The following is a 23596-nucleotide window of genomic DNA, read 5'->3' on the forward strand; positions in this document are numbered from 1 at the left end:
TTCTTATTACCCTGAGGCAGTATGTAATAAAAAAAAATCCAAGAGAAGGATTAGTTTTGAGTAGCACAATTCTTTTTGTACTCATAAAGTCAGATTCCCTTGACAATATTCTTTTCTTCAAACTATAATTTAGACCTTCAGTATAATATATTTCATGTCACTAGGTGGGGGTAATCTTATTTATTTTTGTTTTGTGGAGGAGTAGCACAGATATTTAGTCAATGAACAAAAATATGCACTGCTGGGGAGTGGTTGCTTAGTCTAGTGTTTACAACATCCAAATCCCACATCAAAGTGCCTGGGTCTGATTCCCAGCTCGGGCTCCAGACTCCAACTTCTTGTCAATTTAGATTCTTGGAGGCAACAGAGATGACTCAAGTATTTGGGTCCCTGCCACCTATATGGAAGACCCATGTTGAGTTCTTGACTCCCAGTTCTGGCCTCTGCCCAACACCAACCATTGTGGGGATTTGGGGAGTGAACCAATGGACAGAAATTCCATTCATTTACTGCTCTTCCTCTTAAATTAAACAAAAATAAATTTTACAGAAAATTTCTATGTCTATGGCTCTTAAAAACTGATATTTTGGGGTTGGTGCTGTAGTATAGCAGGTAAAACCGCCGACTGGGTGCTGGCATCCCATATGGGTGCCAGTTTGAGAGAATCGGCTGCTCCACATTTTTTTTTTTTTTTTTTGACAGGCAGAGTTAGACAGTGAAAGAGAGAGACAGAGAGAAAGTTCTTCCTTTCCTGTTGGCTCACCCCACAAATGGCCGCTATGGCCGGCGCACTGTGCCGATCTGAAGCCAGGAACCAGGTGCTTCTTCCTGGTCTCCCATGCGGGTTCAGGGCCCAAGCGCTTGGGCCATCCTCCACTGCCTTCCTGGGCCACAGCAGAGAGCTGAAGTAGAAGAGGAGCAACCGGGACAGAATCTGGCACCCCAACCAGGACTAGAACCCGTGTGCCGAGCCAAGTGAGCTGCGGTGCTGGCCAAGACTTGGCTTTTCCACTTCTGATCCAGCTCTCTGCAATGGCCTGGGAAAGCAGTGGAAGATGTCCCAAGTCCTTGGGCCCCTGCATCTGCATGGGAGACCTGGAAGAAGCTTCAGGCTCCCTGCTTTGGATCGGCCCAGCTCTGGCCGTTGAAGCCATTTGGGCAGTGAATCAGTAGATGGAAGACCTCTCTCTCTCTCTGCCTCTGTAACTCTGACTTTCAAGTAAAATAAATAAATCCTTGAAAAATAAAATAAAATTAATTAAAAAACCTGATGTTTCCTTCAGGATCTCTTTCATGTCTTTCAATAAGGCTTTATAAATTACTTAAAATTTTTGTACAATTACATGTCCTTGGCCTGAGAAATACTATAGGGTCAGGCCATTGATTCCTGGTGGTGTAAAGTCACAATGACATACAAAGTGTAGGACACAGTGATGGATTTTGCAGAAGAAAACACACAGGAGCCTCTCTATCAGTCAGCTCTCAGTTTTAAACAACTGGAGCAAAACCTTGCTTACTTGAGCAGAACAATGCTATGCGAAAAGGACAATGTTGCCACTGCTAATTAACACCACAGTTATCAGGTTCTCTATCCCAACCCCACCCCCCTCCTCTAAGGCTGCAGCTCCCAGACACTGGCATTTCTGTTACCAATGGCAACACCACTTCTCAGGCTCTTTAAATCCTGAGATACAAATTAAAAGTCTAGAGTAAGATGCATCTAACTGGCCTGGCCAAGGTCACATACCAGCATACAAGCTGTTAAAGAAGACTGGGAGAGCATCCAAGTACTTTGGCTTATTTAATGAAACATGGGATCTGTCTCCCATCAGTCCACCCAAGGTACAGAATTCACTACAGAGGAAAGGGGTCTGTATATGGGGCTCTCTGTCAAGAAACACACATCTATGGTACGCCCTAATCTATCTCTGCTAGACATAACCACGATGCATTTTTAAAATGATACTAAAGGATACAAAGGTTTGTGCTATCAAATCCTTCGATTAGTTGATTAAAAAATTGTTTGGTAGGAGCTTTACCAACAACTCTCAAAGGAAACGGGACAAAGTGGTTGCTGTCCTGTTTCTCTTACCATCCAAGTGTCTACCCATCTTCGCATCTCACCTTGAAGATTTCATCTCTATCACTGCTTGCCACTTTTTCTTCCTATGCACTTCCTACTCCAGAGAAGTAATTTCTTGTGTAATAATACATTTCAATTATTACAACTTTATGTTGCCTTACCTTCTGTGTAACATGATGTCAGACATGCCTGTTTATCTCCCTCAACCTTGGTTTGCTAATTTGTAAAATGGAAATGTTATCATAAACTTTAAACAATTATTAAAAAGACTAAATGAAACAAATATTTACAAAGCCCCTAAGCACCATGCCTGGTACTTGATGAAGTTTCCAAAATGATAAAGAATATTATTTTACACCTCTGTTTGATCATGAACTTCTTGAAGACAAAGACCACATCTTATTCACTTTGTATTCAGGACATGGGGTCTGGTGCTCCATGAATGTGAAATTTAAATGCTTGTCCCTGAATATAAGTTAGGTCACTACACTTGTTCTGTATCTCTGTTTATTAGACGATCTCTTTGAGACATTTAAATGAAATGCACCTTAAAATATAAATATGTGATAATAATAATAATATCCAGTTAGATATTTTTTTTTGACAGGCAGAGTTACAGGCAGTGAGAGAGAGAGAGACAGAGAGTAAGGTCTTCCTTCCGTTGGTTCACCCCTCAAATGGCCACCACGGCTGGCGTGCTGCGTCGATCCGAAGCCAGGAGCCAGGTGCTTCCTCCTGGTCTCCCATGCGGGTGCAGGGCCCAAGTACTTGGGCCATCCTTCACTGCCTTCCCAGGCCACAGCAGAGAGCTGGACTGGAAGAGGAGCAACTGGGACAGAACCGGTGCCCCGATTGGGACTAGAACTTGTGTGCCAGCGCCACAGGCAGAGGATTAGCCTATTGAGCCATGGTGCCGGCCCCCAGTTCAATATTTAAATCTTTTTTTGTCAAAATAACCACTAACAGGAAATTAAATTTCTCCACAGGTCATCTGTTAAAGTAGAAGATAACACAGGACTTTTATTTTAGGATGAAACTGTTATCTGAAGGACATCTAAGGCTTTGTGTTGTTCAACCAATACATCTCACATCATGGCTGCTCATGCTTTTCATTCTGAAGTCAATCTCTTCTCTAAAACCTGCACGGCTCCCAATTTACCAAAGGAAACCTTTTATTGCAGCTTGGAATGCTCCAACGGATCAATGTTTGATGAAATACAATTTAAAACTAAATTTGAAAATGTTTCAGGTGATTGGAAGCCCTTTGGCCAAGGCCAGGGGGCAGAATGTCACTATATTTTATGTCAACAGATTGGGATACTATCCTTGGTATACATCAGAAGGGATTCCCATTAATGGAGGCCTCCCTCAGAACATAAGTTTGCAAGTCCATCTGGAGAAAGCTGATCAGGACATCAATTATTACATCCCCGCCAAGGACTTCAGTGGACTTGCTGTTATAGACTGGGAATATTGGCGACCACAGTGGGCCCGGAACTGGAACACAAAAGATGTCTACAGACAGAAGTCAAGAGAGCTTATTTCTGATATGCAAGCGAATGTATCAGCTACTGACATCGAATATTTAGCCAAGGCAACCTTTGAAGAAAGTGCAAAAGCTTTCATGAAGGAAACCCTGAAATTGGGAATTAAGAGCCGACCCAAGGGCCTTTGGGGTTATTATTTATACCCTGATTGCCATAATTATAATATTTATGCCCCAAACTACACTGGGTCATGCCCAGAAGAGGAAGTTTTGAGGAATAATGAGCTCTCGTGGCTCTGGAATAGCAGTGCTGCTTTATATCCGTCTATAGGCGTCAGAAAAGCCCTTGGAGACAGTGAAAACATTTTGCGCTTTTCACAGTTTCGAGTGCACGAATCCTTGAGGGTCTCCACCATGACATCTCACAATTGCTCTCTGCCTGTATTTGTCTACACAAGGCTAGGATATAGAGACGAACCTTTATTTTTTCTTTCTAAGGTAAGAAACTCCTCGCTCATTGTGGCAGATTTCTTCCCTATCTCTAAAATATATATTTCTTTTTAAATTAAGCTCTCCTTAAGAACTCCCAGGTAATGGTCTATCAGATAAAAGCTTAATTCTTGCTTGATGAGTATCCACTTAGACTCTTTATTTATGCAAAGTGAATTTTTATTACCTTATTATTCTTTTAAGGTCAGAAGGAGTTAAAGTGCAATACCTGGAACTGCTATACTTCCTGTCCTGACTTTGAATATACCCCCTTACAATGGACTGTTTTGGAAGGTTATTGAAATGGTTGGCTGTGAACAGTTTATAAAGTCTGTGGGGATATTTTTAAATGAAGTCATTTACTCACACATGTAGTAGTAGAATTAATGACATTCTTGTTTCTGTCCCCACCATCTCAAATATCAAGGGAAACAATGTTTTCTTTCAAATACATAATCCTTTATTTTTTAAAAAAAATTTTATTTATTTTATTTGAGAGGCATAGTTACAAACAGAAAGAAGGAGAGGCACAGAGAGAGGTCTTTTATCTGCTGATTCACTCCTCAAATGGCTGCAGCGGCCTGAGCTGGGCTGACCCAAAGCCCGGAGCCCGGTCTCCCATATGGGTTTAGGGGCCCAAGTACGTGGACCATCCTCTGCTGCTTTCCCAGGTCATAGCAGAGAGCTAGATTGGAAGAGGAGCAGCTGGGACCGTAGCCCCATGGGATGCCTGCACTTCAGGAGAAGGCTTAGCCTACTACCTCACAGCAGCAGCCCCTCAATTGCATAATCCTGGCTTTTATAAAGAGGATAAGGGAGTATAACATGTGAATATACATGACACTACTAAATTGCACAAGGAAACTTCAAAAGGTTTGTGGAAAATGAAATTAAAAAAAAAAATAATACCAGTGGGTGAGTGCGTGGCTTAGCAGTTGTTTCCCTCATCCATATCAGAGTGCCTGAGTTTGTTCCCTGGCTCCAGCTCTTGACTCCAGCTTCCTGATAATGCTAAAATTATAAGACAATTGCAAAAAGTAGATGAGCTTATGAATTCAGCCATCTTGCTTTCTCTTGCCTTTGTGACAGCAACGAATGGAAAATTGGTAACAGTTGTGTGTTTTTAAACTTAATACTTAAATCATTAGTACACCATTTTGTAGCCCAAGTTCAAACCTACAGATAGAAGTTCTATTCTGTCTATTTTTACCTGTCTATAGGCTGTCAAAGACCTCATACAAACCAGGAGGTAATTTTTAAAATAGGTGAAAATAAACAATTCAAAAACAGATGAATTTTTAGCTAGATTTTCCTTCCTCTTTCTCCTTTTTGCTAGTATAGACACTTAACTAGAAACCTCTAGGGAAAGCAGTTGGTAGTCTAGTCTTTGGATTTGTATATTTATATTTATAATTTCTACTCTGAGAAAATTTGAGACTTGGTTAGACCTTCATATCTGTGATGTAGTAGTGTTTTAAGATGTTACTAGATACCAAGGGCTTAATATAGTTTAATGGAGATATTTCTTCTTTTTCCACCATTACAACTTTCAATTCACCAGCATGTGTTAAAATATAAAGGCATTCTGAGTGTTGGTATCCTAATGAAGAGGCTTGGGAAACACCCAAGTGGGGACTCTATAGTGACTAGCAGGTATCTGTGGAGCATGGAGCAGGCAGTGGGGGGAGCTGTATTCATCAGAGAGAAGAGTGCCAATGTACAAAGCATATGCTGTGTCTCAGATGCCATTCACAAGACGGGGAAGGGAAAAAAGTCCACGGTGAGCTGACATTCATAATGCCCAGAAAAATCAGTGGTAAATAAAGTGATTAGTGAAGAATGACAAGCAATTAGTACGATCTGGAAGATTTTAAGAAGTTACCTAAATATAGGCCGGTGCCGTGGCTCACTAGGCTAATCCTCCGCCTTGCGGCGCCGGCACACCAGGTTCTGTCCCGGTTGCCCCTCTTCCAGGCCAGCTCTCTGCTGTGGCCAGGGAGTGCAGTGGAGGATGGCCCAAGTGCTTGGGCCCTGCACCCCATGGGAGACCAGGAGAAGCAACTGGCTCCTGCCTTTGGATCAGCGCGGTGCGCCGGCCACGGTGGCCATTGGGGGGTGAACCAATGGCAAAAGGAAGACCTTTCTCTCTGTCTCTCTCTCTCACTGTCCACTCTGCCTGTGGAAAAAAAAAAAAAAAAAGAAAAGAAAAAAAAAAGAAGTTACCTAAATCTTTTCAGAACAATCTCAATGCTGGAATTGAAATATAAGACCACCTTCTTCTGTGAGAATTCTTTCCTATATTTGGCTCAAAAAATCCCTTTATTTAGTGATAAGAAATGCACTTTTGGGAGAAACAATAAACTTTTAGGAACAAAATGTTCTTTTGTAGAGATTAGTTCAGATTACTGGTACATTTTGCATGTTCTGCAAACCTGGGGTATGCCTATCTCTCTGGTAGCTTTTGCTTCAGATAAACTTCCATTCTCCCCCAGGAAAGAAGGAACAGTTTAGGTCTCACATTTTACCCCTTCTATCTTCTGAGCAGCAAGCTGTTTGCAAGATTATAAGTCATCAGCATACTTACCACTGTATCCTATCCACCATAAAAATGTGATTACAATTTGTAAAATACTTGATAGTCATTTGTACCAAATTCAGATTACTGAGGACTTTTGTATTTGACTTTCCCAAAAAACCTGCGTACTTAAGAATATACACTTAACATACAGTTAAAGTTAGAAAAAAGCTTTACCAAAAGGTAGCAAATCTCTTAATCTTCCTGGACTTCAGTGTCTGAAATGGGTCAGTGTTACTTGCCTACTTACCTCACAGAAACATTATGAATGTCAAACGAGAAAATGCATATGAAAATTGGAAGCACTAAAAAAGTTCACACGTATCTAAAGTTGAACATGGGGTATCTAAGAATGGAATCGCAGGCAGCAACCATACTTGAGGGAATAATATGGAAGCAGTAACACCTGATTTCACACAGAAGGTTGCCTACACTACTTACATATAAATGTAAGCTAGGTATAACTCGATATTATGCTTTAAAAATAATTGAAAGTGTTTCCATGGCTATAGACTTTAAGATAATTATCCTTGTAATTAATGAATGTTCCCTCATAGGGAGCTCATTCGTGATGCTCCAGCTCCCCATAGTGGGTATCTCACTTATGTGCACTTTGTTCAACATCTGGACTGAAAACCCAGTGTGGGAAGAGTCCTGTATGTATGTAGCCCCATCTTCTACTTCTGGCACTGTCATTCAATCTCCTGGATAATGGGCAGAGGCCAGGCAGCTCTGCACTCCTCTGGGCCCTGGGAGTCCACTTTCACTAGGTCTGCATTCCTCTATTTCTCTTTTCACATGATGTCATCCATATGGCTCATACTCTTCGAGGTTCCACTCAGAGGCATCTGATTTGTGACTTCCCTCGCTGGTGGTGTCCTGGCTATTCTGCAGCCCAAACACAGTTGCTGTGTGACTTGGGTAGTATCCTGCTCTCTGCTCGGTGACCGTGAGCTAATTTGGGGAGAAATCTGCATTAATATCTATTACAGCCTCCTCTCCCTTCAAACATGTGCCTGAAGACTTGCCATCTTATATTAGTTTCAATGAACCCTCTCACAATGACATGGAAAGACACATTGGAATGAAACTAGCATCACCCTCAGAAGGTGTGGATGTCACTACAAACATCTGTAAGCTCCTAAACTTATTGAATACAGTTCAATAGCCTCTAAATAGAAAATACAAATGTTGTGTGTCCCACCTCCTCTGATGACAAAGCTTCCACCCAAAGGAAGGCAACTGAGGATTTCTGCCCCTCAGACCACACCATGCGACTAGCTCGTTTCTATCCAAGGAAGTTTTGAAGTGGTGGAATATGTCTTTGTGGAAAGGGGTAGAGGACATGGACCAGCAGCATCTGCAGTCCAGATGCTGCATGGGTGGCTCCTCTTCCAGCTCGCTCATCACGCCACTCATCATTTTCAAAATGTTTTTGCTTGCATTTTTTTTATTTGGGTCTCCCAAAAGTCTGCCTCCCTGCTCAGAACAGTCAGCTCTGACCTGTTCTACAGGTACTGTGGTCATGGGAATGGGAATGGATGTGAACCTGAAAAGGAAATTTGTTGCTCCCCCTCTTTGTGGAGGAACGACACTGAACCCTGCCTAGGCTTCCTATCCGAGTCACGGCACCATTATGTCGCTCCCTGTCTTCGTGGAGGAACGACACAGGACCCTGCGCTGTTCTTTTGTCTGCTCGGCCCTTCCCGGGTTTGCTGCTGGTTCTTCCCGGGTTGGCTACCGTCCCTTCCACCTCCGTGGAAGGGCGGTTCCCCCTGCCACTTTCCCCACTTCCGCGGGGGAGCGGCACACCGCCGGCCGGCTCTTTCGGGGGCTGCACAGGTGTTCCTTCAAATAGATGTTCCTGGTGCATGTTGTCTCTCTCCTCCTTTATAGTCCTCTTCCACCAATCCCAACTCTGCTACCCACACGCTGAGTATGCTGCTCTCCTGCAATCAGGAGCAGGTCCTACAGTTTATTGGTTGAACTGGAGGCAGCTGTGTAGAAGCTGTTTCCTCCTCTCCCAGCGCCATATTGTGGGAGAGCAGATGCATAGAATAAGTCTTAATTCCAGTAACTTAGTCTAGTCCGAGTTGCTCCCAGTTGCTCCCCACAGAAATTACCTTGAACTAAAGATTTTTTTCCTTTTCAAAAATTATAAGAAAACTGCCCAGGAGGACAAAAAAAAGCTGAAATTTTATAATCTTTATGTGTCAGATTATAGATTTCTCTTTCAAGTATAGATATTAATATAAGTGGTAAAGGAAAAGTATAGTGTAAGGTTCCCCTTTTATTTTTCACCAAATCACTCAATACACTTACTAGCACATAACTGTTGCAAATTCATCTTTGGAGTAAAAAGTGAATACTTAGTATTCTGAAGAGTGAAATATAGACTCAACTCTTAATTTCTCCCTGAAATGCCCTAGAACATGTTGAATTTTTAAAAAATATTTATTTGTTTGAAAAGTAGAGCCATGGGGATAGGAAAGGGAAAGGAGAGGGAGAGAGAGAGAGAGAGAGAGAGAGAGAGAGAGAGAGAGAGAGATTTCAACTGTTGGTTCACTCTCCAACTGCCCATAACAGCCGTGTCTGGCTCCATCTGGGTCTTCTGCATGGGTGGCAGGGGCCTCAGTATTTGGGACATCCACTGCCTTCCCAGACACATAGGGAGCTGGATCAGAGGCAGAGGAGCTGGGACTTAAACTGGCGCTCCAACATGGGATGCCCGCATTGCAGGTGGTGGCTTAACACACTGTGCCACATGTTAAGTTTTTTAAAAAAATTTTATGTAAGGTACACAAATTTCTTATATGTCCTATATACATATTCAGGAACATAATGATCCTTCCCCCGCCACCCTCTCTCCCTCCCTCCACCCTTCTTCTTCCTCCCTCTCCTATTCCCATTCTTAATTTTTATGAAGATCAATTTTCAGTTAACATTATACTCATAAAATTAACCCTACCCTATGTAAAGAGTTCAATAAATAGTATGAAGAAAAAAAAACATGTTCCTTAACTGTCGAGACAAGAATTGTTAAAAATCATTGAATCTCAAAATGTCAATTTTACTCCTATAGATTATTTTTTAGTTTCTCTATTACTTACCATAGATCAGGGAAAACATATAGTATTTCTCTATGTGACTGGCTTATTTCATTAAGCATAGTGGTTTCCAGCTGCATCTGTTTTGTTGCAAATGGCAGGATTTCATTTTTTTATTATTTCTTTTTTAAAATTTTTTTGGAAAACATTATGTTGAGTGAAATAAGCCAATCCCAAAGGGACAAATACCACTTGTTCTCCTTGATAGGTGACAACTAACTGAGCACCAAAAAGGAAACCTGTTAAAGTGAAATGAACACTATGAGAAACGGTGACTTGATCAGCCCTCACCCTGACTGTTGATGAACAACTTAATATGTTATCCCTCTTAGTATTTTTTTGTTTGTTTGTTCTACTTAATACTTTTGGTTGAATACTGTAATCAATACACAATTCTTCTTAAGTGCTGAAACTTAACTGAAAAGTGATTGCTGTTAAATATAAGAGTGGGAAAAAGAGAGGGAAGAGATGTGCAATTTGGGACATGCTCAAGCTGACTTACCTCAAACGGTAGAGTTAGAAACATACCAGGGGATTCCAATTCAATCCCATCAAGGTGGCATGTACCAATGCCATCTCACTAGTCCCAGTGATCAATTTCTGTTCACAATTGATCATAATGATAGGACTAAGAACCAAAGGGATCACATAAACAAGAATAGTGTCTGCAAATACTAGCTGATAGAATAGAAAAGGGAGAGAACGATCCAACACGGGAAGTGAGATACACAGCAGACTCATAGAATGGCAGATGTCCTAAACAGCACTCTGGCCTCAGAATCAGCCCTTAAGGCATGCGGATCCAGCTGAAATGCCCATGAGAGTATTTCAGGCATGGAAAGCCAAGACACTTTGGGGGAAAAAAAAAAACCTAAATGAAAGATCTTGGCCTTGTCTAAAAATTATCAGAGTCAGTGAACTCAGGGGGCTTCCATAGCCTTGGCAGCTCATGACAAGAGCCTAGGGTAATTACTGATGCCAGAAACAAGAGTGTCAATTTGTTCAGTCAACAACAGGAGTCACTGTGCACTTACTCCTCATGTAGGATCTTTGTCCTTAGGTTGCTGTACATTGAGATTTAATGCTATAACTAGTACTCAAACAGTATTTTTCACTTTATGTTTCTGTGTGGGAGCAAACTGTTGAAATCTTTACTTAATGTATGCTAAACTGATCTTCTGTATCTAAAGAGAATCGAAAATGAATCTTGATGTGAATGGAAGGGGAGAGGGAGTGGGAAAGGGGAGGGTTGCGGGTGGGAGGGACGTTATGGGGGGGAAGCCATTGTAATCCATAAGCTGTACCTTGGAAATTTATATTTATTAAATAAAAGTTGAAAAAATTTTTTTCAACTTTTATTTAGTAAATATAAATTTCCAAAGTACAACTTTTGAATTATAGTGGATTTTCCCCCCATAGCCTCCCTCCCACCCACAACCATCCCATCTCCCACTCTCTCTCCCATTCCATTGTTCATCAACATTCATTTTGAGTAGAGAACTTCCACTTTGACTATGGCCTTGTCTAAATAAGATCAGAGTTTGTAAACTCAAGAGGCTTCCATAGCCTTGGCAGCTTATGACAAGAGCCTTGGGTGATTACTGACATTATAAATAAGAGTGCCAATTGTTAAATCAACAACGGGAGTCACTGTACACCTACTCCCCATGTAGGATCTCTGTCCTTAATGTGTTGTACTGTGCGAATTAATGGTAAAACTACTACTCAAACAGTACTCTATACTTTGTGTGTCTGTATGGGTGCAGTCTGTTGAAATCTTTACTTAGTACATACTAAGTTGATCTTCTGTATATAAATATAATTGAAAATGAATCTTGATGAAGGATTTAATTTTTTACCACTGTGTAGTATTCCATAGTGTATATATACCATAATTTCTTATCCAATCTTTAGTTGATGGACATCTGAGTTGATTCCATCTTAGGTATTGTGAATTCAGTTGAAATAAACATGGGGGTGCAGGTCACTCTTTCATATGCTGATTTCATTTCCTTCCCTATATTAATTTTTAAACACTAAAACAATAAACCTTTAAGATTATAAAACGAAAATTCTTCCTGCTGAAATTTTTTCATCTGTCTTAACCGTATTGTGAAAAATCCAGGTGCCTTTGCCGTGAATGGATGACTCACAAATGAAGTCCATTAAATCAGGCACTTTGAAATTAAACACATATAATGTCAGGGATTAAGTACACAGTCTAGACCAAATCAGCAAGCTCTTAACATTGCTTCTTTGCCTGGCCTTGGGAATGAAGTAACAGGAACCCGTCTGAGTAACTAAGGAGCTGAAGTTCCACTGGGGTATGTAACAGAATGGGAAGGATTCTGCTTAAGAGGATTGCATTTGGGGAAAGAAAATGCTTGGCCTCTGTTTCTGGGTCATATATTGAGGTTGGTTTCTAGGTATATGCCACTAGTCAGCTTCATTTAAACAATTTTTTGATAACTATTTATCCTCAGGCTAATTGCCTTCAAATAATTTCTCCCATGGTGAAATGTGTTTTTCCTTAAACATGTTTATATGAACTTGCTTCTGCTATGGAGGATGATTTTGAACATTGGTTATTGAGCATTTGTGTTTTTCTGAGAAGTGGAGAATAGTCTCTCAGATACAGGAGCCCAGGTCCTACCCTGCTTCAATGAACTCAGTCTCTAATCTCAATTTATGGTGGATTGCCATATAGCCAAAGTCACGATGAACTCTATTCTCTTCTATCCAGCAAGACCTAATCAGTACCATAGGAGAAAGTGCTGCATTGGGAGCTGCAGGCATTGTTATCTGGGGAGACATGAATTTGACTTCATCTAAGGTAAGTCCACACTTCGAAGGCATATTCCACATTTTTTAGAGTATTTACTCTGCTTTCCTGCACAGCTCATTTCAATAAAGCTCTCATGGCCCACACCGTAAACCAGCTTTATAATAAAAGTCCAAATCAGTGCCCAATACATACAATGAGTCAGTAAATATTATTAACTTGTGAAAATAACAATCATAACACAGATACTTGTTGACTATTTACTATCTAGCTAAGAATTTTTGTTTTGGATTTGCCCACTTACTTATCATATGAGGTAGTGGCCATCCTCATTTACAGATGAGGAAACAAGATTGGAAACCTGAGCAGTGCAACATCTAGTTAGTAGTGGAACTGGCATTAAGCACAGACCATTCGACCTTAGAACCCATATGCTCAACCATTACATTAAATGCACTTTATTCTACTTTGAGAAGTAGTATCAGATAATAATTTTTTAATCTTCATATTGAAGTTTTTTTCCTACAGCAATATCAGCTGAAAATTAATAGTATTTAAAATAAGATTTATGTATCTCTTCATATTTCTCCCGGCTGAGAAAAATCTTCTGAGTTTTCCCCAATCCACATTAATCACAATCTCTTCTGTGTTTCCCTGTGTCATTAGTTTATATCTTTATAGTGTCACATATTTTGACTTGACTTATAATACTTGCATCCTGAAGACATTTTGTTAAATTGAATTTTTTATAAGGCCAGGATGATGATATTATTTTTAGACTCTGTAGACTCAATTTGCTGCTTTTGAGATTATCTTTCATGGAAATATTTATGACTATGACCACCTATGAGGATTAGATGCAAATGGAGTGGAGCAATTCTTGACACCAGGTGTGAAATTCCACTGCAGCTGCCATGTGAGTCCTGAGCAGAGCTCTATCAGGGGCTGTGTGCACAGCTTGGTGGCCTCTGTTTAAAACTTATAATAGGAATCACACAACTATAAATGACCTGGTTAGCCTGCTGACTTGCCTATATTTGAACTGTACATGGACATTAGAACCCAGATCAAATAATGTCTGAACAGAATTATGAGAAAACCCATAGTTTGACATCCAAAAAGAATTGAGTGAAATATGATGATTTAGGTTCTAACACAACCATGAAAGGCATCCTGTCACTGAATGGTAGTCCAGGTGTAGAAGCTCTGGTACAAATCCAAATTTGAGTTTGTTCCTCTCCTTTTTTTCACACCAATTAACTTGTACACTAGAAGGAGGAAAAAAAATGGTATAAATTGGAGGAAGGCAAGGTCTCATATGCTGACTCTGGGGTCCATTTGCAAGTTCAGTTTCTTAGCCCACCTGTAACATACTTTTCCCACCTCCTGTCCCTTAGACCTGTCCCCTTACTCATATGGGAGTTATAGTGCCTAGGAGTCTCAGAGTTCACCAACTGGCACTAAACCATAAGATTTAAGGTTTCAGTCAAGTGCAAAGAACTGCCTTGAGGGCCTAGAAGCTCTGATTGTATCAATATCAGGAAAAACACTAAAACCCATTTGTTTCTACATTTCTAGGGCAACTGTACAAAGGTGAAGCAGTTTGTGAGCTCTGATTTAGGGAGCTACATTGTCAACGTGACCAGAGCCGCTGAGGTGTGCAGCCTTCACCTCTGCAGGAATAATGGGAGGTGCATAAGGAAGATGTGGAGAGCACCTGATTATCTCCACCTGAATCCTGCAAGTTTCCACATCGAGGCCTCTGAGGACGGAGAATTCATTGTGAAAGGCAAAGTATCTGATACAGACCTGGCAGTGATGGCCGAGAAGTTTTCCTGTCATTGTTATCAGGGATATGAAGGGGCTGATTGCAGAGAAATGAAGACAGTAGATGGCTGCTCTGGGGTTTCCTCTTTCTCTGGCTCACTAATAACACTGCACTTTCTGGTTTTAGCAGGTTATCAGAGCATTCAGTTGTGCGATAATTGAGTTTAAAGGCAATTGTGTGGCCTCTAGTATCATCACTTAAGGAAAAGAAAGAACTCAAGACATTTCCTTTCTCCTGTGAACTCCACTGAGAGGTATTATAAGGAGACATTATGTGTGTCACTTAAAATAAACAGAAACATATTACTTTATTTCTCAACAATTTGGCTACAAACAACATCCAGGAGTACAAATCAATGCACTTTTCTTCAGTATTGGAATGTATAAGTTGTACTTAAACTAAATCTAATGTGTTTTAATATTTTTATGAATGTACATATGTGAACATGTACATATAAATATTAAATTATTGATTTCAAAGACTGTTTTTTCAGCTACCAGTTTATCTTAGGACAGGTTACTAAGTAGTCATTTGATCCAACAGAAGGCATCACTGCAAGGCACAAGCTGGTCAACTGGTCCAAATGCAAAATTTCTATTTCAGCCTCAGGCTCCCTCTAGATATCTGCTTTCACCCAATCTCTGCTTACAGAACTACTCCTGACATAGCTTCTCCCAAGAGGGCAGGCACTGAGACAAGGAAGCTGTTCTCAACTCATTGCAAAGGCATCTATTCAAATAAAGTGGCTCCCTCACTACCACAAGTCCTTCCCTCACAGGACCCTGGCAGTCTGAATACTGCAGAAGCTTTTGGGCCAAGGTCCATGATTCCTTAGGCTCATGCTGCTGTAGCTGGAAGCTGCAGCCATGTTCAAAAATTGCAGTTGTAGGTTTTTGCAAGAAAAAATAATCATTGAAGACAAGAATTAGCAAATAACATTTAAGGCACCCAGAAATGTTGAAAATGGGGCCTATCAGAAAAATTAGATATTTTTGCACCTTCTCTCCCACCTACATATGAGTTTTGAGTAGTGTTTTAGGGAAATTTGGATCTAATTTGAATCATGGTTGTATGACTCTGCACAAGTTATGTTTCTCATTTTGTCATTTGAAATTTGGTAATAAGATTCCTACCTCAATGAGTTATTCTAGAAATAAATGGAATAATATATCCCTTGCATACTTTAGCTCTTAATACATAAGGCTGATCCTCAATTATATCTTCGTCACCAAAGTAATCGAACAGCTCAGGCTAACATGGGTTCTAGGGCTATTTCCTCTTCCTGTTGCTATGTTGTATTTATATTCACTCATGCACTATGTTGGTTTCCTGAGAGGCACACCTAGTGGATAAGATTTCCTCCCCTTGGAGCTTATCTTACCGGAAGAGAGACTCAAGAAAGATGTGATGTTGTTTAAGAAGGAATGCTAGTTGATTCTCCTCCCTCTCCACCTCTTATGTGTGTCTTTTGGTGACACATTTCCAGTTTTTAATTCAACTCTGGATCCCTCTTAGCAGAGGTTACCGACATTGTTCAATATATTTTTAAATATAAAACACAAATAAAACAAACACTTTTATAATATCAGGAATGAAAACATTACTTAGATTAACTTTTTTAAAAATTAAATTTATTTTCATATCGAAGATATGACTACAGTATAAAACTTTGTAAAGTATAAAAATAATAAGTGAAATCACCAATAGTCACTCTAACATACTGGTAATTTCTGGCAAATTTTTCTAACTTTTCTTCTATAGACTTTTTTTTACATCATTGTAATAATAACACTTGCAAATATTTGATCCTGCATTTTCACTTAAATATATAAGTAATTTCCATAGTATTTTTAATCCTATAGATATAATTTTAAACCTATTTTTAAGGCCACATAAAAATCTACCAACTAGATGTTGAACACTTTAACAATTTTCCCTGAGTTTTAACTCTTAAATTCAAGCTTTTGCTATTTGGTCACCTTATCAGAGAAGACTTTCCAGACTTCCTCCTAATTTATTCATTTACCTATTAATCAATTCATCCATTCATTAATTTATTGAGTATTACTTCTTACCAGGCACTGTATAGGGTTTGGAATACAAATTGGAGCAAAACAGACAAAAAGAGATTTGCCTTCTTGGAACTCATGCTCTGGTTGGGGGAGACAGCTATTAAACACACAGATAAGCAATTTGTATGACCTATTAGGAGGGAAAAGAAAGTACCACAGAGAGCAGAGAGGTGGAGAGGGTGTGTGCCACATGTTGGGGCTCTCGTAGGAGACAGAGTTAACCCAAGGAATCCTCAGGGGAAGGAAATTTCAGGCAGATTAATCATCTGCTACACATTCCGTAGAAAACCTGGTGTATTTGAGGAGCTAAGAGGTCACTGGGGCTGGGATAATTCCCTCCTCCACCAACATCCCTTGTGTATTCTTTGGTCTACAGCATCTAGCACCATTTGACATAAAACATGTTATGTATTTATTTTCTGTCCTCCTTCACTAGATTGTAAAATAAGAAAAGGAGGACTTTGTTTTGTTCACTGACAACACTACTTGCTGCAGTGCTTGGCATATGTTAGGTGTGTAACAGGTATTGTTAAACGGAAGAATCAGTGAGTGACTCAGAAACTTGGACCAGTGGAACCCATGAATATGTTGTAAAGTTTTTGTTTTTATTGTGCATATTGAGTTATGGTAAGGTCATCTTCAAGTGTTATTATTCTGTTCTTACCCTAGCACAATAGTCTATGACATCACATAGTGCAATTCCCATGTAAACAGCTGAGGCCTGTCGAGAATAAGTCATTTGGCAAACTCAAACAATCAGTAGGTGAAAGAGCCCAATCGGGAATCTCAGTTGCCAAATTGTCTTTCTATCATAATTTTGTCTTCCTCTTCTTGTAATTGAATTCAAATACATTCATTCTGGTTTTGATCATGAATTTATTAATGCATTTTAAATTTTTCTTTGTTTGGGCTGCTACTACTGGTTATGTTCAATCACTCTCTGGTTCTTCCAGCTGTAGATTTAATTTGGCTCCCTGTTCCTGTAGGAAATCCTCCTTTTAAACTGCTTAGGCTTCTTATAATCATACTAACTTTCCCATATGGGAGCAGTAAGATAATCAACCTCTCTAATCTTTGGTGTTCTTTACATAAAGCAGATAATAATGATATCTTTTGTCCTCTTAAACAAATTTAATAATATACATGATGTAATAGCATTAAAAACTGGCACATATGTTCAGGATATGCTCAAGCTGACTTACCTCAAACGGTAGAGTTAGAAACATACCAGGGGATTCCAATTCAATCCCATCAAGGTGGCATGTACCAATGCCATCTCACTAGTCCCAGTGATCAATTTCTGTTCACAATTGATCATAATGATAGGACTAAGAACCAAAGGGATCACATAAACAAGAATAGTGTCTGCAAATACTAGCTGATAGAATAAAAAAGGGAGAGAACAATCCAACACGGGAAGTGAGATACACAGCAGACTCATAGAATGACAGATGTCCTAAACAGCACTCTGGCCTCAGAATCAGCCCTTAAGGCATGCGGATCCAGCTGAAAAGCCCATGAGAGTATTTCAGGCATGGAAAGCCAAAACACTTTGGAAAAAAAAAAACCTAAATGAAAGATCTTTGCGAGTGAGATCCCAGTGGAAAGAACGGGTCATCAAAGAAGGAGGTACCTTTCTCTGAAGGGAGGAGAGAACTTCCACTTTGACCATGGCCTTGTCTAAATATGATCAGAGTCAGTGAACTCAGGGTGCTTCCATAGCCTTGGCAGCTCATGACAAGAGCCTAGGGTGATTACTGAGGCCAGAAACAAGAGTGTCAATTTGTTCAGTCAACAACAGGAGTCACTGTGCACTTACTCCTCATGTAGGATCTTTGTCCTTAGTGTGCTGTACATTGAGGCTTAATGCTATAACTAGTACTCAAACAGTATTTTTCACTTTATGTTTCTGTGTGGGAGCAAACTGTTGAAATCTTTACTTAATGTATGCTAAACTGATCTTCTGTATATAAAGAGAAACGAAAATGAATCTTGATGTGAATGGAAGGGGAGAGGGAGTGGGAAAGGGGAGGGTTGCGGGTGGGAGGGACATTATGGGGGGGGGAAGACATTGTAATCCATATTCTGTACTTTGGAAATTTATATTCATTAAATAAAAGTTTAAAAAAATAAAAAAAAAACCTGGCACATATGAGTAAAAAACCCCTAGCAAATGCAGCTATTATTGTTAGGTACTTTAAATATTGGTCCTCATAAGAGCTGTGACAAATAATATTACTTCTATTGTGAAATAGAAGACATTACATATAACTCAGAGTAGTGAAATGGTCTAGTTAATATGACACAGAAGTACCAATGGCCTGAACCTTCTCTTTTGAATCTTATCCTAGTTATCTTTTCATCAGAGCTCAGTAGGAAAAAAAAAACTTACTTGTACTTATTTCTTCTTTACTAATTTTCAGAGAACTATAACTCAAGGAACTCTAGATGGCAAATAATATGGATTGATCAACAAATGAAAAGTAATGAAAAATTTCATATGTATGTCAACATGAATATTGTTCAGTTAATTATAATGTGTATGTACAATGGGATAACATGCAATTTTCAAAAAGAAGAAAGAACGATATTTATATGCCAAAAGATATCTAAAATAAAATTGTCCTATTTGGAATTTGTTTTGACCGTTTTCTAATCATATTGAGGGAAACTTGTGATTGATACATTAGAAGTATATTTTCCATCACATTTTACTTATTTATTTTGACTTTTTATTTGAAAGATTGAGAGAAAAAGAAATTTTTCATCCACTGGTTAATCCCCCAAATGTCCACAATGTCAGGGACTGGGCCAGGCTTAAGCAGGGAGCCAGGAATTCAATCTGAGTCTTCTGTGTGGGTGCCAGGAAGCCGCCACCTCCCAGGGTGCACATTAGCAGGAAGCTGGAACTTGAACAAGGCACTCAATAAAGCCTGGACTTGAACAAGGCACTCAATCAAGGATGTGAGTGTTCCAAGCAGCATACTCCTGTACCAAATGGTCACCACTGCATTTTATAAGGACTTCCTGTAGATATCTAAACTAATTAGTTTCCTAAGCATCTACTGGGTATGGAATTCAAAGAGATACGGGTTAAAAAAGCTATACATGATTAACCAACCAAATTCAAGGACACTATAATGTCATCAAGAAAAAGAACCAGGAGAAGCCATCATGAAGCCATACATACTGAATGTAAAAATGATGTACAGTGCTATCAATATTTTGAGATTTTGCCTATTCTAGGCCTTGAACAGCAGCTCTGTTACAGTACCATAATCGTAAACTTACAGAATAAAGATTTAATAATTGCAAAAAATTTTTGAGTCCAAGTAAATGTTTTATATTTTTTTGCTTCTGTTCGTCAACTAAATATATACAGACACTGCTACTGTTATCTTCAACAGTGATCTTAAGAAGTTGGAAAAATTTGAAATGTTACTGAAAATCCGTATGTGAACTTGACACTTTCTTTGTGTTGACATTGATGTCAGGCATTCTGAAATGGGACGTGAGTGTCCCAAGAGGCAGCTTAACCCTCTGAGCCACAACACTCACCTCCAGACTCTTTTATTATTAAAAAAGTTATAGTAAGTGAACAAAAAGATTTGACTTTTTTGTTTTCCATATTCAAGAATATAGTGTGTTAGTTTATTTTGGGTTTTCTTTTTGGACTCAAAATGCTGATTTATTCCTTATAATGCCTTCAGTTTCAAAGAGGTTACATGTTCAAGTGACAATATAGAAAATAGACTCTGGGAGGAGCCAGCCTGATGGTGTAGTCAGTTAAGCTACCTGTGACACCAGCATCTTATATGACCATATTAATGATTTCCTGTTTGCTGCTCTGCTTCCCATCTAGCTCACTCCCTGCTAATGAGCCTGTATAAGCAGTGGGAGATGGCCTCATTGCTTCAACCCCTAATACCATTATTGGAGACCTGGTTGAAGTTCCAGGCTCTTGGCCTTGGCCTACTTCAGCCATTTGGGGAGTAAATCCATCAATGGATGGAAGATTTCTCTCTTTCTGTCTCCCTTTCTGTCTCTCTCTCTCTCTGTAAGTCTGCCTTTTAAATAAATAAATAAATTTATTTATTTATTTTTTAAAAGAAAATAACAGTGACATAACATATAAGTGCTCTCTTCAAAAAAACTTAGAAATTAAAAATTAAAAGTAAAATAAAAGAACAAAAAACTCAACAAAGAATTCTGTATTCAGGGAAGCTACATTTCAAAACTGAAGGTGAAGTAAAGACATGATCAGATAAACAAAACAGAGAATTGGTCATTTCCAGACATACCTTAGGAGAAAAACAAAAGAAAATTCTTCAGATTGAAAGCAAGGGAATTCCAGACAGTAATTAGAATCCACACAAATAAAAAAGAACCCTGATAAGAATCGTTATGTAATTACAAAAGGCAGTATTGGGGTCAGCACTGTGGCATAGCGGGTAAAGCTGCTGCCTGCAGTGCCGGCATCCCACATGGGCATCGGTTCGAGTCCTGGTTGCTCAATTTCCAATCCAGCTCTCTGCTATGACCTGGGAAAGTAGTAGAAGATAGCCCAAGTTCTTGGGCCCTTGAACCCATGTGGGAGACCTGGAAGAAGCTCCTGGCTCCTAGCTTAGGATCAGTGCAGCTCTGGCCGTTGTGGTCAACTGGGAAGTGAACCAGAGGATGGAAGACTTTTCTTTCTCTCTCTCTCTGCCTCTACTTCTCTGTAACTCTGCCTCTGCTTCTCTGTAACTCTGCTCTCAAATAAATAAATCTTTAAAAAATGGCAGTATAAATGTGTTTTTTTCTCTCCTTTCTTAACTGACTTAAAAAGCAATTGCATAATACAGTACACTTATATACTAATACTATATATGTACATATGTACATATTACATATATAGTACATATGCATATGCATACTATATATAAGTATATAATATATAATATATTATTGGGCTGATATCATGTAGAAACATAATTTATGATAGGAATTTTAAAAGCCAAGAAATAAAATTTCCATATGATACACAATCTCATACTAGGCATATGTCCAAATAAATGAATTTATTATATCAAAGAGACACCTGCACCACATTTATTTAAGCACTATTCATGATAGGCAAGAAATGGATTCAATCTAGATATTTACTGATTTAATGAATGGATAAAGATTATGTGGTATATATATATAAAACTGTAATATTACACTGTAATAAAAAAGGAATTCTAACATTTGCAGCAAAGTGGATAGAATTAGAGATCATTATGTCAAGTGAAATAAAAAGACACAGAAAGACAAATACTACATGTTCTCTCTCACATATGGAAGTTAAAAATAGACAATATGAACTTACTAGAATTTGGAAGAATGAGAGTATCATATAAGATTGACTAAAAGGTTTCAAAGTAGGGTTAGATTGAAGTAATAAGCTCTTGGGTTCTAAAGCACTGTGGGATGACTATATTTCATAATAATACAGTATATGTTTTAGAAGAACAACTGAAAGATAGAGGCAGGTAGTTTCCAAGCACAAAGAAAAGATAAGGAAAAGGAAAAGCTAGTTGCCTGGATTGATTGGCTTATGCTATGTAAATGTGTTGAAATAATACACTGTACCCCACAAAAATGTACAAGTACTATATATTAATAAAAATATAAAAAAAACAAAACAATGGCCTTTCTGGAAGAGACAACCTACCCATGCGAGCACGTCTCTCACAACGGATCTCTTCTATCCCTCTCCAGAAGAGAAGAATGCAAGAAGCAGCACCTGGTGCAGAGCCCCAGTTCCTACTTCGTGGCTGTGAACTGCCCTGGATGCTATCAAATCACCATGTTTTTTAGCCATGCACAAATGGTAGTTTTGTGTGTTGGCTGCTCCACTATCCTCTGCCAACCAACAGGAGGAAGAGCAAGGCTTAAGAAGGATGTTCCTTCAGAAGGAAGCAGCACTAAAAGCACCCTGAATCAAGATAAGTGAGAAGCCTACCCAATAAGCACAGTTTGGATACATCCTGCTCACTGTCTCGCCTAACTGTGAGGAAGTTCCGGCCTCGTGTATTCAGGGACAATCAGAAGAGGGGCATCCTAGAGTCATTTGGGGCAAATTAAAAAGAGGAATGTTGAAAGCTCACCTGCACCAGACCCATCCTTCATAACTCTCACTACCACGACGACTGGCGACCACACAGGAGATACTGATGAAACTGGTGCTATCATCTGTTGAAGGAAGTGAAGTTGACTACTCTTACATGTGATGCCCAGGCCAGAGAGGGGGAAAGTGCCTATGGCCAGAGACCACTAGAACTGGGGAGCTGGAGAAGACCTTGGAGAAGAGATAAAAGAGCACTGTTTGGAAGAAGAATGTGTTCCATTTTCAAACATACGGTACGAGAATTTTCAAGAAACAGATTTCTACTTGGTCAGCTGGCACTGAAGTCGTTTACGTTTTACTTCTTTTGATGTGTTAACAATATCAAGGAAGAAAATAAGCTGTGTGAATAAAGTGACTTCAGAAAAATTAAAAAAATTGTAAGAAAAAAGTAAAAGGATGGGAAAGATATATCATACAAACAGCAACCTCAAGAAAACTGGTGACTATACTAATATCAGACAAAGCAGACTTTAAATTTTAAAAATTACTAGAGATTAAATAAGATATTTTATAATTATAAAAGGGTCAATTAACCATGAATATACAGCAATTGTAAGTATATATACACACCTAAAAATAGAGCATCAATATACATGAAGCAAAAACTGACAGAAATGAAGGGAGAAAATATAATTCAGCTATTACCTAATAATTTCTTTAATAACCCAAGTTTAGTAATGAATAGAGATGCTAGTGTTGTGGTATAGTGGGTAAAGCTGCAGCCTAAAAACTGGCATCCTGTATGGGCACCTGTTTGTGTCCCAGCTGCTGTGCTTCTGATCCTGTTCCCTGCTAATGACCTGGGAAAAGCAGCAGAAGATGACCCAAGTACTTGGGCTCCTACTACCCATGTGGAAGACTTGGCGGAAGCTCCTGTCTCCTGGGTTAAGCTTGGCCCATCCCTGGCCATTGTGGCCATATTGGTAGTGAGCCAGTGGACAGAAGATATCTTCCCCTTTGTCTCTCCCTATCCCTCTCTGTGACTCTGTGTTTCAAATAAATAAACTAATATTTGCAAAAATG

The 23596-nt window shown here is 39.3% G+C and overlaps 1 protein-coding gene and 1 pseudogene across 1 annotated transcript; both read left to right on the forward strand.

Moving 5' to 3' along the window:
• Positions 1–2774: 2774 nt before the first annotated feature.
• LOC100337723 (hyaluronidase-4) lies at positions 2775–18295 on the forward strand. The gene is made up of 3 exons (XM_002712068.4): positions 2775–4067; positions 12484–12573; positions 14101–18295. The coding sequence occupies exons 1-3, from the start codon at positions 3114–3116 to the stop codon at positions 14509–14511; spliced, it is 1455 nt and encodes a 484-aa protein (XP_002712114.2). The 5' UTR covers positions 2775–3113; the 3' UTR covers positions 14512–18295.
• Positions 16001–22374, forward strand: LOC127491547 (small ribosomal subunit protein eS27-like; annotated as a pseudogene).
• Positions 22375–23596: the final 1222 nt, after the last annotated feature.

The sequence above is a fragment of the Oryctolagus cuniculus genome, chromosome 3, assembly GCF_964237555.1.
Source record: "Oryctolagus cuniculus chromosome 3, mOryCun1.1, whole genome shotgun sequence".
NCBI classification, from domain to species: domain Eukaryota; kingdom Metazoa; phylum Chordata; class Mammalia; order Lagomorpha; family Leporidae; genus Oryctolagus; species Oryctolagus cuniculus.

Bases quoted from the DNA above. Each gene is read 5' to 3' on its own strand.
- LOC100337723 (XM_002712068.4), top strand. From the start codon at position 3,114: ATGAAACTGTTATCTGAAGGACATCTAAGGCTTTGTGTTGTTCAACCA. The intron at 4,068-12,483 runs GTAAGAAACTCC...TCTTCTATCCAG, and splicing joins CTTTATTTTTTCTTTCTAAG to CAAGACCTAATCAGTACCAT. The intron at 12,574-14,100 runs GTAAGTCCACAC...CTACATTTCTAG, and splicing joins TGAATTTGACTTCATCTAAG to GGCAACTGTACAAAGGTGAA.